Consider the following 17,167-nt stretch of genomic DNA (forward strand, 5'->3'; position numbering starts at 1 on the left):
GCTGCTCCCATACACTTACAGCTTGGTTTTCCTTGTTTTGCAGCTGCCACAGTCCATCGTCAGAACCCAGAACTTCACATGCCAAGAACAAGCAGAGTGCTATGCCCAGGCAGAGCCCGAAGAATGACACAAATGGGCGGAAGCCAAGTTGCACTCGATCCAGCCCCAATCAATCCCCTTTGCGAGCCCGGCACAGAAGATCAGTGACTCCCAGGCAGAATGGGCACAAGGGAGCTTCATGGAATGGCAGACAGAGTCCAAGGCACAGGAACCCTCCAGATAGATCACAAGATGTACGTAATCTTTTCCTTCTCTTCTGTGGTTTTCCTTTCTCTTTCTCCCTCTCTCTCTCTCTTACCTGTCTCTCTCTGGGAGTTCTGAAGCCAGTTTCTGATCAGAATCTTGTGTGTGCTCTCCATTTTCCACCATTGTTTTCCATTTCTCATTTCCATCTGAACAGCATCTGCAGTTATTAAACAGCGAGAATCGTTTGTAGCAGAAAAGCGCGACTGGAGGAACCCCAAATTCCTGCAAGCTGCAAATTAGCAGAGAATGCCGCATTATCAGAAGACCTCCCTTCTCTCCCTAGAAATTACATCCCACTGTTCTGGAGATTAAACTGGAGATGACTTTAACAGAATGTAATTTGTCGGGTCCAATGAAGTAGAGTTAACAGAGAGAGCAGAGGTTGGGAATTTCAAAGCAACCCTAAATCACACCAAACTGACCTTTTAATAAAACGTGAGGTTGAGATTTCAATATGGCATTGCTATTTCCAAGAAACCAGGGGTAAGGCATTCAATTTTGTGGAGAAATTAGAGAAACTGGACATGTTCTTTTTAGAGCAGATGAGTTGAAGGGGAGAATCAATAGAGGTGTTCGAAATTCTGACGGGTTTCGATCCAATCAATAGAGACTGTTTCTGCTGGCAGATGGGTGGGTAACTGGTGAGCACAGATTTAAGATAATGGCAAAAGTGCCAGAGAGAAGAAGATAAGAAAATCCACTAGGAATTTATCCCGATTTGAAATGCGCCCTCTGATAGGGTGCTTGAAGCAGATTTAATATAACTCGCAAAACAGAAATTAGGTAGATGCTTGAAAACAAAATTACGGGACTGTGGATAAAGCAGAAAAGAGTAGAATTAACCCAACAGTACTTTCAAAGAACCAGCATGGGGGTAACAGGCCAAATGGCCTCCTTCTGTCCTGTACCATTCTGATGGACAGTCTATTTTAGTCAGGAGCTGCTAATCGGTTTTGCAACAGCTCAGCAATAATTCGGCTACAGGTTCAAGTCCTCTGTGGGGAAATGCAAAAGTCTGGAGAGGCAAGCATTCCCCAGGACACCATCTCTACAGCTTGTGTGAAAAGGCACTTTGCCTCATCTCGGCCCAAGGAGAGGCAAGGGTTACATGGACTCGTACTTCACATAATCCATAATTCATGTACTGTGAAACAAAATACATGGAAACCATCTGAAGGCACATTATACTGCATGAAGGAAGTTTGCCGGAGCTACAACTAGTAGGATTTACATCACTACTTTTATTGCTTTTTCCTCATCTGGCACCATTTTGAATGTACTGATACACGCAGCAAAAGCAAATTGTCAAGTGGCAGTCTGTACCATGTGTGTTGCAACCTCTGGGATAGAAGACAGATGTATTTTCTCACTGGATACAGGACAGATAATACTTTATTTGACGGAACATGAGATGGTACTTATGGTGCTCAGAGCATAAGACATCCTTGTGCTACCGGTGTTTGAGACTTACACGGGGCTTACCAGCATCAGCACTCTCGAAACTCTATCCAGTTTGTTCTGCAGAGCACAACTCCCTTCATGCATTGGGTAAGAACAAAGAAAATTACAGCACAGGAACAGGCCCTTCGGCCCTCCCAGCCTGCGCCGATCCAGATCCTTTATCTAAACCTGTCGCCTATTTTCCAAGGATCTACTTCCCTCTGTTCCCCACCCGTTCATATATCTGTCTAGATGCAACTTAAATAATGCTATCGTGCCCACCTCTACCACCTCTGCTGGCAAAGCTTTCCAGGCACCCACCACCCTCTGCGTAAAAAGCTTTCCACGCACATCTCCCTTAAACTTTCCCCCTCTCACCTTGAAATCGTGACCCCTTGTAATTGATACCCGCTCTCTTGGAAAAAGCTTGTTGCTATCCACCCTGTCCATACCTCTCACAATTTTGTATACCTCAATCAGGTCCCCCTCAACCTCCGTCTTTCCAATGAAAACAATCCTAATCTACTCAACCTTTCTTCATAGCTAGCACCCTCCATACCAGGCAACATCCTGGTGAACCTCCTCTGCACCCTCTCTAAAGCATCCACATCCTTCTGGTAATGTGGTGACCAGAACTGCACGCAGTATTCCAAATGTGGCCTAACCAAAGTCCCATACAACTGTAACATGTCCTGCCAACTCTTGTACTCAATACCCCATCCAATGAAGGCAAGCATGCTGTATGCCTTCTTGACCACTCTATCGACCTGCGTTGCCACCTTCAGGGTACAATGGACCAGAACTCCCAGATCTCTTCGTACATCATTTTTTCCCAACTCTTCCATTGACCGTATAGTCCGCTCTTGAATTAGATCTTCCAAGATGCATCACCTCACATTTGCCTGGATTGAACTCCATCTGCCATTTTTCTGCCCAACTCTCCAATCTATCTATATTTTGCTGTATTCTCTGACAGTCCTCCTCGCTATCTGCAACTCCACCAATCTTAGTATCATCTGCAAACTTGCTAATCAGACCACCTATACCTTCGTCCAGATCATTTATGTATATCACAAACAACAGTGGTCCGAGCACGGATCCCTGTGGAACACCACTAGTCACCTTTCTCCATTTTGAGACACTCCCTTTCACTACTCTCTGTTTCCTGTTGCCCAGTCAGTTCTTTATCCATCTAGCTAGTACACCCTGAACCCCATACGACTTCACTTTTTCCATCAACCTGCCATGGGAAACTTTATCAAACGTCTTACTGAAGTCCATGTATATGACATCTACAGCCGTTCCCTCATCAATTAACTTTATCACTTCCTCAAAGAATTCTATTAGGCTTGTAAGACATGACCTTCCCTGCACAAAACCATGCTGCCTATCACTGATAAATCTATTTTCTTCCAAATGTGAATAGATCCTATCCCTCAGTATCTTCTCCAACAGTTTGCCTCCCACTGACGTCAAGCTCACAGGTCTATAATTCCCTGGATTATCCCTGCTACCCTTCTTAAACAAAGGGACAACATTAGCAATTCTCCAGTCTTCCGGGACCTCATCCTTGCTTAAGGATGCTGCAAAGATATCTGTTAAGGCCCCAGCTATTTCGTCCCTCGCTTCCCTCAGTAACCTGAGATGGATCCCATCCGGACCTGGGGACTTGTCCACCTTAATGCCTTTTAGAATACCCAAATCTTCCCCCTTCCTTATGCCGATTTGACCTAGAGTATCCGTCATGTCCCTCTCCTTGGTGAATACTGATGCAAAGTAGAATCTCACCCATTTCCTCTGACTCCACGCATAAATTCCCTTTTTTGTCTTTGAGTGGGCCAATCCTTTCTCTAGTTACCCTCTTGCTCCTTATATACGAATAAAAGGCTTTGGGATTTTCCTTAACCCTTTTAGCCAAAGATATTTCATGACCCCTTTTAGCCCTCTTTATTGTGCGTTTGAGATTTGTCCTACTTTCTCGATATTCCTCCAAAGCTTCATCAGGTTTAAGTCGCTTAGATCTTATGTATGCTTCCTTTTTCATCTTAGCTAGTCTCACAATTCCACCCATCATCCATGGTTCCCTAATCTTGCCATTTCTATCCCTCATTTTCACAGGGGCATGTCTGTCCTGCACTCTAATCAACCTTTCCTTAAAAGACTCCCACATTTCAAATGTGGATTTACCCTTAAACAGCTGCTCCCAATCCACATTCACTAGCTCCTGCCGAATTTTGTTATACTTGGCCTTTCCCCAATTTAGCACTCTTCCACTCTCGTCTTTGTCCATGAGTATTCTAAAACTTACGGAATTGTGATCGCTATTCCCAAAGTAATCAGCAACTGAAACTTCAACCACCTGGCTGGGATCATTCCCCAATACCAGATCCAGTATGGCCCCTTCCCGACTATTTACATACTGCATTAAAAAAAAACTCTCCTGGATGCTCCTTACAAATTCTGCTCTATCTACGCCTCCAACACTACATGAGTCCCATTCAATGTTGGGTAAGTTAAAATATCCCATCACGACCACCCTATTGCTCCTACATTTTTCTATAATCTTGTCGACATATTTGTACCTCTACTTCACACTCGCTTTTGGGAGGCCTGTAGTAAAGTCCCAACAATGTTACTGTACCCTTCCTATTTCTTAGCTCTACCCATATTGCCTCAGTGCTCGAATCCTCCATTGTGCCCTCCTTAATCACAGCTGTGATATCATCTCTGACCAGTAATGCAATTCCTCCTCCCCTTTTACCTCCCTCTCTATCCCTCCTGAAGCATCTATACCCTGGGATATTTAGTTGCCAGTCTTGCCCTTCCCTCAACCAAGTCTCAGTAATACCAATAACATCATATTCCCAGGTACTAATCCAAGCACTAAATTCATCTGCCTTACCTGCTACACCTCGCATTAAAACAAATGCACCTCAAATGTCCCTTTGCGTTCATCATCTCTTCCCTGTCTACTCTTGCCCTTAGTCACATTGAGTTTATTATCTCGTACCTTACTGGCTTTAGTTGCTGCCTCTTTACTGACCTCTAACTTCCTAATCTGGTTCCCATCCCCCGCCACATTAGTTTCAAACCTCCCCAACGGTGTGAGCAAAAGCACCCTCTCAGGATGATCAATTTTCAGCTCATTAATTTGAATATTGACTGAGAAGAAAATCGAGCAGTATTCCATCACTGTTTTCCAAAATGTCAGTATACCAACACGTCAGTGTTCCAGTGGGCTGTACAACATGGTATTGAAGACTTCCGTTTGTGGTCTTGTCCAAGTCATTGTACAGAGAAGTGGGAAATCACAGGTTAAGCGTTTCTGCTTAGCTTTAATAAGAGGATCAGGCAAGTCATGCCCTCAAAAGCGACATTGGCCTTGGATTGGGAGCAAGGTCAAGAAGCAATAGATTCCTATCTGGAGTAGTCTAATTCATAGCTGAATGAAGCTCTCTTATTTTGTTTTATCTGTACCAGAAAATCATCTGTGCAATTATGTCGCAGATACATTGGTGGAATCTACTACACGGACAATGGTGCAGATCTTCCCATCTCCAGATCATCAGAGATGGAATGTACTCTCCAAAAGGCTCGTTGGGATTGCATGGAAGTCCCAATGCACTGACTCCATTGGAATTTCCTGAGAAGTTTGATCTTCCAGTGGGCAAGTCCCCTGTTCCTCAGGACTGTCCATAAACTCTGGTATGAGTCGCAGACTTTGGACAGTTCTGACATTCTTATCTGGATAGTTACCCAGCATTGGTTACACAGACAATTCCTAGCTTAACTCCTGGGAAGTTACAGAACTGCCCACCCCACAATCACTGACACTGACATCCCTTAGCTACCCCCTGTCCCTCCCAACCCCGCTGGACCAGCTTTATTAGCTCCCACTACCCCAGACCCAATCTGATTAGCCCCAACCATACCCCACCCACTACCCCTCTTACCACCTATCACCTCACCCAGCTTCCATCCTACCCACTTACCTCACCCATCTGCCCACTTTGCATTCATACGTCCACTCACCCGTTCACTAACATTCACTTTGGACATTTGAGCAGCCACTACCATAGAAAGGGCAGCACGGTAGCATAGTGGTTAGCATAAATGCTTCACAGCTCCAGGGTCCCAGGTTCGGTTCCCGGCTTGGTCACTGTCTGTGCGGAGTCTGCACGTCCTCCCCGTGTGTGCGTGGGTTTCCTCCGGGTGCTCCGGTTTCCTCCCACAGTCCAAAGATGTGCGGGTTAGGTGGATTGGCCATGCTAAATTGCCCGTAGTGTCCTAAAAAGTAAGGTTGGGGGGGTGTTGTTGGGTTACGGGTATAGGGTGGATACGTGGGTTTGAGTAGGGTGATCATTGCTCGGCACAACATCGAGGGCCGAAGGGCCTGTTCTGTGCTGTACTGTTCTATGTTCTAAAGGGAGGGTGGCTTTTGTACTGATTCTCTTCACTGTTCTCTATGTGTATTGCTGCAGTGAGGGAGCTCTTTTGCATTGTCAATCAGAGATTTGGCCTTTTTAAATGTATCCAGGTTAGTAGATAGACACTGAAGGATAGGAACATAGAAACTCCAGAGATCCCTGTCCCTGGAATGGTAAAAACATTCAATGATATACCGTTGGACTGCTGGTGTATTAACAAGTCCGAGAGGCATTGATGGAAAATAAATCCCAATTCCAATTCTTGTTCATTTTTTTTTAAATTCTGTTATCCAGTAGTCATTGGTTGATATATCCAACCAATCTCCAACACAATGGTGAGATTTTCTGCCTCCCCCTCAACCCCGGCCCACTATTGGCTGGCGGTGGGATCTTCTGGTCCTGCTGCTGTCAAGGGGGTTTCCCATTGCTCTCACCCTCTGCTGCCCGGGAATCCGCATCGGGGACTTGTCTTCAACAGGAGCGGACGATCCCATTGGCGGGAACAGCCGAAAAATCACGCCCAATGTCAAAGAAGTGATACATACAGACAGTCCTTACACTCAGCAGAGATTGTGCTGAGAAGCACACAATGTACAGTTCCAAAGATCAGTGGGGAGATACTCATGCTGCTTATGTAAAGAGTTATTGCTCAAGGACAGATTAGAGGCTTGGTATTCTGTGCTAAGTAATAACTCACCTCCTGACTCCCCAACTCTGGTCAGCAAATGCAAAGCTCGAGAAACCTGACACCATCCAGGAAAAAACAGCCCACTTGATTGACACCCCATCCACTGCCTTAAGGTGCTGTCACAGAAGCCATGGTGAGTTTCTGAACTGTATCTTGTAGTATACACTGCGTCAATGGTGTCGGGAGTGAATGTTTAGGTTGGTGGATGGGTGCCAGTCAAGTGGACCGCTTTGTCCTGGATGTTGTCAATATTCTTGACTGTCATTGGAGCTGCACTCATCCAGGCAAGTGTCTCTTGACTTGTGCTTTTGAGATGGTGGACAGGCTTTTGAGAGTCAGGAGGTGAGTTACTCACCTTACAATTCTGCGCCTCTGACCTGCACTTGCAGCCACAGTATTTGTCTGGCTAGTCCTGTTCGGTTTCTGGTTAATTCTAACTCCCAGGATGTTGATAGTGGCGGATGCAGTGATGCTAATGCCATTGAATGTCAAGGGACAATGATTAGATTCTCATATGTTGGAAGTGGTCATTGCCTGGTACTTAGGTGTGGGGCAAATGTTACTTGCTTTATATCAGCCCAAGCCTGGTGAACTTGCTAAGGACTCTGCTGACACATGATTAGAATTAGGAATCTGAGCTGATGCAGTGTTCAACCCTTGAATATTTTTAGGATTTTGGGAAAGGGCATTTAAGAAAGTATCAATGCACCTCTCACAGCAGCTATGAAACCCACACAAAATGCTGTCCCCCTCCTCCTACTGCTCATTAAGATTCTGCACATCACTTGTGTCAGGGAGATCCACATAAACTGGTACAGCTCATTGACCCGGCTTAGGCACTCCCTGTCAGGCCATACGAGAGGTGTGGAATTAAGCTGGATTCTGAACTTTGCTCAGCTGTTTATAGAGGGGAACTGACACTTTGCAGCCACATCTTGAGTGGAAAAGCTGAGTTCAGTTCCAAACTTTTTGTCTCCTGGTTTTCTTCCTGGAACTCCTCAGACGTCCCACCCAAAAACTGCCTGGTTCCAAAGGAGCCTGGTGCCAAACCGATCAGACTTGAGGGGACTGAAGCGATGGGGGCAAATCCATTCCCACCTGTCGCAGCTGATGGGAGAAGTGAGAGGACAAGGATTACAAGAGGAATAGGATAAAACTGGTAATCTGCAAGGGATTAAATGAAAACAACAAAAAAGGACTGGTACCTTTCCTTTTCCATCAAATAGAGTGTTATCTGAAATGTATCTATCCGTTTTATTCCGTTGCAGGTAAGGCAATAGTTATTGACTGTTGGAGGCCATGTGCTTTGAATCGAATTGGCTCAGCCCCTTAATGTCTGATATGCCCTTGGCTGATACACTGCAGTTTCTGACATTACCCTGCGGGCTGGAACAAAAATATTCAATGGATGTTTCAAGTTTTATACATTTTGTAAAACACCAAGTACAAGCATTTGTTGTAGCTGCTGGGGGCCTCCAGGACAGTCTGCATCTCATGTCAACATGGTAATGGCACACAAGCGTCCTCATGCGGCTTTCATCTGCCGCAAAGCCGACATACAACGTTAATTCTATCCTGTTGGTTTCGTTTTCTGGAGAATACTGGCCATCCCTATGAGATATCAGGGCATGTGACAATATGAAGATATACCTAACATGTTTAAACCTCTGCTGGCGAACGTGAAATTGAAAATAGCTGTTCCTATGTCTCTATTACATTGAGTCAGTTCCTTCATGTGGCAAGCTGAACACAGCCCAGTCCTTCACCCTGCATGGCACAAGACTTGCATGCATCACTGTGGGATCAGTACAGTTTTAGTTTATTTTACCCAGTCGCTCTTATCACATTATTATTCACCCAAAACCAAACTTGATACAAACCAATCATTAAGTAGCGGTGCATTGACAATTCAACGTCAACAGCAATGGTGGGAAAACCATCATTATTTCTCTGTCGAAATTAATGTGCATCATTCAAGCGATTTACTGCGTGGAATTTAAACAGAAAATACCGACTTTGTTAAAGTGTATGTTAAAATGAATATTTTTTTGAAAAAAGTCACCCTATTGTGCTCATCGATACAAATGGATTACTATTTCAAATCATTTGGTTTTAAAGAAAATCAAATAGAAATGATCTACTATTGTTTTTAATTTTAACACATTTACTGATCGGAATATTACAACAGGAAAGATATAAACAGGTTAATGATCAGCATTAACCTAAAGTAGACCAGTGTAATCTCTGAACCAGAGTGGCAGCTCTTTCTCAATTGTTAGCACAGTGGGGATTTTTTTTTGGGGGGGGGATACCAATTGTATTATTTATAACAATTACACAAACTTTTCAATCATAGTTATTCTTGAGGTTTGCTAGCAGTAATTTCAGTTTTACAAATCCACACCATGGAAATTACAGGCATGGCACTCACTCCCGCTACAAGCATGGCTGTCAAGAAATCAACTTCCATCTTTTCAGCTCTACTCACTACTCATGCAGTGTACAGGAAACACCAAAACCATTTTAACCCAGACATGGTGCATTGAAACATCATGAATAGGTAAGGTAAAGGTAAAGTCGCCATAAATCCAGATGACCGTAGCTGCTTTCCCCTTTGAGAAGGAGAGCTGTCCACTAGTGGTTTAAGCTGAGGATCACCACACCACAGGCGAGGGGCAAGGCCTGGGATTGATGGAGTTTAACTGATAAATCAGACCCTCTATTCAACAAGAGGAGCACAGGCATTAACATTACATTCAGGAGGTGAATACACACTAAACTAGAAACAGCTAATTGAGTGTCATGGAGTCATATAGCACAGAAAGGGCCCGTCGGCCCATTGAGTCTGTGCCGGCCAGAAAAAGTCACCTAACTATTCTAATCCCATTTTCTAACACTTAGCCCATAGCCTTGTATGAATTGGCATTGCAAGTGTACATCTAAATACTTTTTAAATGTTATGAGGGTCTCAGCCGCCACCATCCTTTCTGGCAGCAAGTTCCAGGCTCCCACCACCCTCTGGGTGAAAAGGTTTCCCTCACATCCCCTCTAAATCTTCAGCCCCTTACCTTAAATCTCTGCCCCCTGATCATTGATTATTCCACCAAGGAGAAAAGTTTCTTCCTGTCTATTCTACCTATGCCCCTTATAATTTTATACATCCCAATCATGTCCGTCCCCCCCCCCCCCCCCCCCCCCCCCCCCCCCCGTCCCCCCGTCTCCTCTGCTCCAAAGAAAACAATCCAAATCTAGCCAATCTCTCTTCATAATCCCCGGCAGGATTCTGGTAAATCTCCTCTGCACCCTTTCCAGTGCAATCACATCCCTCCTATAATGTGGATTCTAGAACTGCCCGCAATACTCTAGCTGCAACGTAACCAATGTTTTATATAGTTCCAGCATAACTCCCTGCTCTTAAACTCTATGCCTCGCCTAATAAAAGCAAGTATACCATATGCCTTCTTAACCATTGTATCCACCTGCTCGGCTACTTTAAGGAACCGGTGCACATGCACACCAAGGTCCCACTGATCCTTGGAGCTTCCCAGGGTCCTGCCGTTCATCATGTCTTCCCTTGCCTTGTTTGTCCTGCACAAGTGCACCACCTCGCACGTATCCGGATTGAATTTCATTTGCCATTGATCAGCCCATCTGTCCAGCCTGTCTGTATCCTCCTGTAACCAAAGGCTCCCCTCCTCACTATTTACCACCCCACCAATTTTCATATCATCCGCAAACTTTTGATCAACCTTCCCATTAAATCGCTGTCCCCTTGTTTGTTGTTTAGGGTTAAATGGTAACCTCACAGTATACATAAAGAGTAATCAGCACAATGGTATCGAGTTAATCTAGCAATACTATAGGCCACTGATATGATTTAAATGGTTAAATATAATTAAAAGTGACCATGAAGCCGTTGGATTGCAGGAAAAATAACACAACTGGTTCACTAATAGTCTGTTAAAGGAAGGAAACCTGCCATCCGTATCTGTCCTGTATCTGACACCAATCTCACACCCAGTCTGATTGACTCTTAACCACATTCTGAAGTGGCCTAACTAACGAGCCACTTTACAACAGTTTAAGAGGCGGGTCCATTAGCACCTTCTCACAAACACTAGGGATTAGCAACAGAGACTATCCTTGGCAATGGTACCCACATCCCACATTAAATAGAGATGTCAACCCCTTTCCAATTTTTCAGAAGGTGTAATTGATAAGGATCCTGAACTATTACTGTGTGTTCCTGTGACATTACTGGCCCATCCTAACCCCTTCATTTAACAGCCATCCCAGATTTTTAGTTTTCAATTTCAATGGTACGACGGATATTAACCCTTTGAGCACTGTGTATTTTGATATGGAGACTAAAATAAATTCAGCTTGCTGAGCAAGCTGCCATTTTAATAGTGTGCCTTGCTACTTGCATCACTTTAGTACCAATGGGTGGTATTGTTCATGAGAAGGGGAGGAAATTGCTCACTTTGTTTGTGTTTTCAAAATGTTATGCAAAGATTCATTCGACATTTATTATTGGCACAGTTTTAGGAAGGACGCATTTGAACAATCAGTGGAATCTTTGCCATCACTGCACAGGCAAGCATGTGATTGCACAAATCAGACTCCTTGTAGAGCCTGCTTGATTTTCAGTCTGCTGATTCTAACACAGTGAATTACAGGCAATTTCTGTAAGGAGCAGGCAATACGTCTTGTCAGATACTACCTGGGTAATGGAGAGGGAAATCTAGTTGGGATTGGCTCCTTTACATAAAAGCCTTTCCCTTCCTTGTCTGTTGTGTATCCTGTTACAATTAAAGCTCAGCAGAGTAACAGTTTTGATTCCAAGTATCCAAGTGCACAGCGCTAAATTGGCGCACCCGCAGAGTTCCACACATCGTTTGATCCATTCTGGGTCAAGGGAATCACATAGTCTTTCATTTTTTGGTTAGAGGGTGAGGGAATGATTGTTGGCAGGCTAAATTTTAAACAGTCCTCAAAGGGTTAATGTGCCCGAATACAGATTATCTAGAGAGTGTTCTGGTTGTGTCACCCGTTCCTTTCATTGGCAGCTTCCTTTCCCTCTCTGTGTGCTTTTTCTTCCTGTGAGCTTTCCCTTGTGTATATACTCCAATGTGCATTTTCCGTTTCCCTTAGCCGGTTGTCTTGTAACATTACTGCACGGCACGTGGTTGGACCTTTTATGTTTAATGAGATTTTTTATCCTGAATCTTTGCGAATGAAATCTCTTGGCTGCAATGTTTGAGCATAAAACAAATAGAGGAAAAAATAACACTTAGCATCAAGTCAATGGCACATTACTAAAGAGTCACTGTCTCTTTCCCATATTGCACTCCAATGTGGAGAATATTGTTTTCTTTCATTATTGCACTCCTATCTATGGTTGGAAAGGTAGGTATTTGTTTGCCTTGGCACGCAACACATCTGCAGATGAGTCTGTTCAAACACCCTGGCTTGAAGTTAAATCTTATTTGGTTTACATTTTCCAGGTTTATTTCTTTGTTTTTTTTCATATTTTGGTTGTCTGTTTCATTATAAAATCTTCCAGTTAGCCCCTGCTCTGGATTCATTTTCGTTTCTGACCTTCATGTTCTGTAGAGTTGTTAAGATGCATATCGATGTTGTTTGTAGCATTGATCCATGAATGATGCCTTTTAAGTCATTTTCTTTTATTTCTTTTTTTAAATTATTTTGTCAGTAGCTGTACTAACATATATGGTGTCCCTGAATATAGTGGCTGTTTGTTCTTGTCTAGCTGTAGAAAACAAAAAAGAAAAATCGAAGAAAACAAAGGCCATGTTCACGTATAGGGCGCGTGGGCCTTTTGCCAGTTCCTTTGGCAGATCATTGATCCCGCAGTACCTTCAGTTTCCTGTTGGGGGGAAATCTGCATGGACAAATAATACTAGAGACAAAATCAATTTTAGGAGAAAATGAAGTGGGTGAGATTAAGATTATAATGAGCATCCCTCATCACCTTTGACCTTTAGCCTCCATTTTCTACATTTTTTTTGAAAATATGCCATCTGAATTTATTTTGAAATGGAGTCCCTTTCGGCTCTCCTTGTACTGTCCCTGATCCCAATTTGAAAATGTAATATCCCAATTTGGAAAATATGGTAATCAAGGGAATAAAAGTTTTCTCAGCAACTTTTATATTAACCCTCGTTGACTATTTGAGGAAGTCCTTAAATTGTTGACAGCAGCATTGTGTAAATGCAGAGCTGGTTGTCTCCTCTGATACTTTTTGTTTCATTTGATTTTCACTTTTTGGCTACACAATGTCAGGGTCTACAAGGGACCTGTGAATATAATTAGGCTGAAATCAAATCATAAAACTGGAGGAATTTGTAAAATTATTAATCAAACATGCTGATTTTTGTGGAAGAAAATTATTAGAGGCAGCAACATTGCTGGACTAAGTGAGATATCAAAGCTCCAATGGATTGAAGGGTAGAATAGTCTGCAATTTCCCCTCACCTGATGGAGTTGCCTTTCTCAGTTACGTTACCAACTGAAGGACAGGTTTGGCCCCCTTGAGGGAAAGGGAGGGCAAAACCAGAAGAGAAAATGGTCAACGTACCAGCCTCATGGCGCCCACTAGGAACATGGTCAGGATCAGCAGAGACCTCTGCCCTCCTGCCTACACCGTCTATCTGATGAATTACAATAAAGTCCCAAACACATCGGAAAACTGAAGGGAAAAGAAACACAATAACCTCATCAAAGACAGCCTGATATTATCCTTGAAACTAGTGCTGTTTTCCCTGTAACCAGATCACTTTTTTGAGACGGTTTTTAGATATGTTTTATTTGATTATTTTCATATTTTTCTTTTACATTGATAATTAATGAGGTTAAGGATTTGTTACTCAAGTTAGATCTGATTTGGGGGGGGGGGGGGGGGGCGGCAGGGTGACGCAGTGGGTAGCACTGCTGCCTCACGGCACTGAGGACCCGGGTTCGATCTCGGCTCTGGGTCACTGCCCATGTGGAGTTTGCACATTCTCCCCGTGTTTGTGTGAGTCTCACCCCCACAACCAAAGATGTGCAGGCCAGGTGGATTGGCCATGCTAAATTGCCCCTTAATTGGAAATAAAGATTTGGGTACTCAGAATTTATATTTTTTTAAATTGCTTTTTAGGGTATTAGTCACAGCTAATTAATACTTGGGTTTATTTAATCATGCAATCCACATTACAATTTCACAGGCTAATCTTTCTGATTTGGAATTACCCTGCATTCATGCAAGTTTGAAAATCTCATAAACATTGAATGAATGAGCACGACTTTCCAAACTTTTTTTTTAGAATAAAGCTGAGTATAAAATAATAACGAAGTATTTCCGAGTGATTCACTGCTATAGTATAGTAATGATCTACAAAGTGCCAACATTTGGATCCAATCCTCCACTCCTCATTCTGATCTAACCCATGCCATCAGGGATGCAAAGCAGAGGTGAGTCACCTGGAGTTGGCTTCATATGCCCCCTAGTGACTAGTTAAATAGTGAGGCCAAAGTGCCTGGAGGTAATTGAGCATCAGCTATCAAGTTGTTCTCAGAGATTGGGGGTGAGGATTTGACATGAAATAAAGTTTAAAATTGCTCATACAATGGTTTTAGAATTTGAAATAATCTAGTCAAAAGTTTTATCTACTTTTAATACACGTTTTTATAAGTTAATTGGCAACATTGATTTTTTTTTTGCAAAATATTTACACTGCATTAGAAAAGTTGAACATGCACACTGTAAAATTTCACCTGCAGCTGCAGGTCATTTGAAAATGAAATGAAATGAAAATCGCTTACTGTCACAAGTAGGCTTAGGGGCCACATTCCGGCGCCTGTCCGGGGAGGCTGGTACGGGAATCGAACCGTGCTGCTGGCCTGCTTGGTCTGCTTTAAAAGCCAGAAGTCAATGTCATAAAATGTTTGAGCTGATTTAAAATTGATTGTGACCTACTGATCTGATGAAACCTCAAGTAAATTCTTGGGCAAATGAGGAATGTGCTATGTGGCTGTCACAATATCCTTTGTTTTAAGATGTGAAATCAGGTCACTTATAATGGACCACAAAGTGAATGTGGTATCGTAAGAGTGAATGAGAGAACATTCCAGAAAATCAGGAGTCAACAATCACAGACTAGAGCTGACCAACCCTCAACTGGGCCAGTTAAATGTTGTCAGATCACAGCTATTATTGATTTCTTCTGTGTGTGTCGTGCCTTTTGTTTGCAGTAAAGGTGCTATATAAAGAGTTGTGGTTAATGGCCATTAAGACAAACGCTAGTGTCTTATTACAAAGAGATTGACCTCCTGATAGCTGTGCAGTCTGGTACTCACTTTTATGAGCGATATCTGGCAAGGGAAGCAGCTATAACAATGCCCAAATTAAACAGGAAAACAATTAGACTGGTCTAAACAAAATCAAAATAAACGCTGGCTAGAAAATAGGGAAGTGGCATGTTTTTGGAACAATATCTGTTCCAGATTTAAGAGAAAAATGTCTGAAACAAAATAATTTGGACAATATCGACCTCCTTCTCATGGACCAAAGCCCAAAATGTTTGAGGCTAATTGACAGTTCAGAACTGAAAACTGAAGCGGGGACGGATTGAACACTGCCCTTCACTGTACGATCTTGAAGAGTGCTAAAGGTCACAGAGACTGGGAGAGGCTCATTCTCTGCACTTAAGGAATAGCAGACGTTACATTTTACCTTGTCTCCAATAATCTCCTGTCCTAAGCTTTGCAGGTTAAATCTGACATTCCCCGTGTATATATTTCCCTTTTGTGGAGTGGTAGCCCAGAAACCCCGTTCTGGCCTTATTTTAGTGCATCAGTACTTAGGCATTGCATTATTGTAGTATTAATAAATTCCTTTGCACATTCTTAATTTCATACATTGTTCATATTTCACTACTTGGAAAGGGCTTTTTTGTGTCTTTTTTTCTCTTGCATTTTGTGACTCTAATGATGCACTTATGTTGCCCCGCTTTTCCCTTTTTCCTCACACCTTACCTACTAATGGAGGAAATGCTACCTGATTGGTAAGTGTATGTTAACCAAACGGGGGTACAAAAAATACATTAATAATCTGGGTCGCTGATGACAGATGAGCAGTTCTCTGCAGGAAAAAGCACAAAAAGAAAACAGAGTATTATTCAGAGGGTTTTGTTTGAGTGATAATTAATACATTTGTGGATTTTTTTTTTCAATTTTTGCCTTCCATTTCTGTGCTGTTCAGTCAAGTTGTCTATCTTCATCTTGTTTTATTTTAAAACCAGGATTTGTGAGAAAATGTGTCCTTTCCTCAAAATACAGCAATCTGTTGAGCTCACTTTTTAAAACTTATTTATTATTCCATCCTGTTCCTTCTTAAACTTTGGTTGACTGTTTAATTTTTGTTTTTTTCCCATTCCAGGTTTTTTATTTTGAATTAATTTTTGGTTTGCATGCAAAATCTTGCATGAGCTGCACTGTAGAGGACTGTGTTAGATAAACTATTGACGTAGGCTGTGTCTTAGGGTTGTGGCAAGAATTGAAAGATGGCACTGTTGTTGTATCAGAGTCTCTTTAAGTTTAGCCTTTCTCTCCTGCTACAGAGCACGGACTCCAGGTCATTGTCACCAGGAGCAGAGCCCAGATCTGCATCGACATCTCCCAAGGCCAAGGACAGCAAGCGCTCAAAGCATGGGTCCAGGAGCTTCAGGTCCAGGTCACCGGGCCACAGCAGAAGATCCTCCGCCGAGGGCAGGCATGCGAAGCACAGGTCAAGGTCAGCATCCACACATAGGGGCTCAAGTCGACCCTACCAGCTCACAAAGAGTCTCCACACTCTCCCAGCCAGTCAGAATTCAGCAGTGACTCTGCAGAATCTGTCGGCAGTCGCTCACAATCGCACCACGTGGCAGGGTGGAGAAAATGCAGGCGAGCAAAGAAGTTAGTCATCTGGTATTTCTCCAATCTTAAAAAGGCGAGGCGTAGTTTTTCAGTAGCAACAACACCCCCCTGCAACTTATTCCCCCCCCCCCGTAACGTATTCCCCAGTCCACCCCTCCTTGGGTTGCTCACTGCTTCCTCCTGTTGTCATGCTTAAGGTTTCCCCTCCAAACACCTTACAGTTCACATCACCATCCTCTCCCTGACCACCTTCCATGCTACTGTACTAGTCACTGAATGGTACAGTAGATCGGCCCACTTTTCAATCTCTTCCACTCCCATCCATCCACTCCACCACACCCCATTACTAGTGAAATATGTTGCAGGAGAGCAATGGTGTTCAATT

The 17,167-nt window shown here is 43.2% G+C and overlaps 1 protein-coding gene across 14 annotated transcripts in view; it reads left to right on the top strand.

Annotated features, from left to right (window-relative positions):
* The window catches only part of LOC119974633 (serine/arginine repetitive matrix protein 3-like), a 753,111-nt gene that overhangs the window by 694,040 nt on the left and 41,904 nt on the right, over positions 1-17,167 (top strand). For all 14 annotated transcript variants that reach the window (XM_038813686.1, XM_038813694.1, XM_038813698.1 and 11 more), the window contains 2 exons: positions 44-293; positions 16,485-16,657. In XM_038813686.1, the coding sequence (XP_038669614.1) occupies positions 44-293; positions 16,485-16,657 (423 nt within the window). The remainder of the gene's footprint in view (positions 1-43; positions 294-16,484; positions 16,658-17,167) is intronic.

Source organism: Scyliorhinus canicula, chromosome 12 (assembly GCF_902713615.1).
Source record: "Scyliorhinus canicula chromosome 12, sScyCan1.1, whole genome shotgun sequence".
In the NCBI taxonomy this organism is placed as follows: Eukaryota; Metazoa; Chordata; class Chondrichthyes; order Carcharhiniformes; family Scyliorhinidae; genus Scyliorhinus; species Scyliorhinus canicula.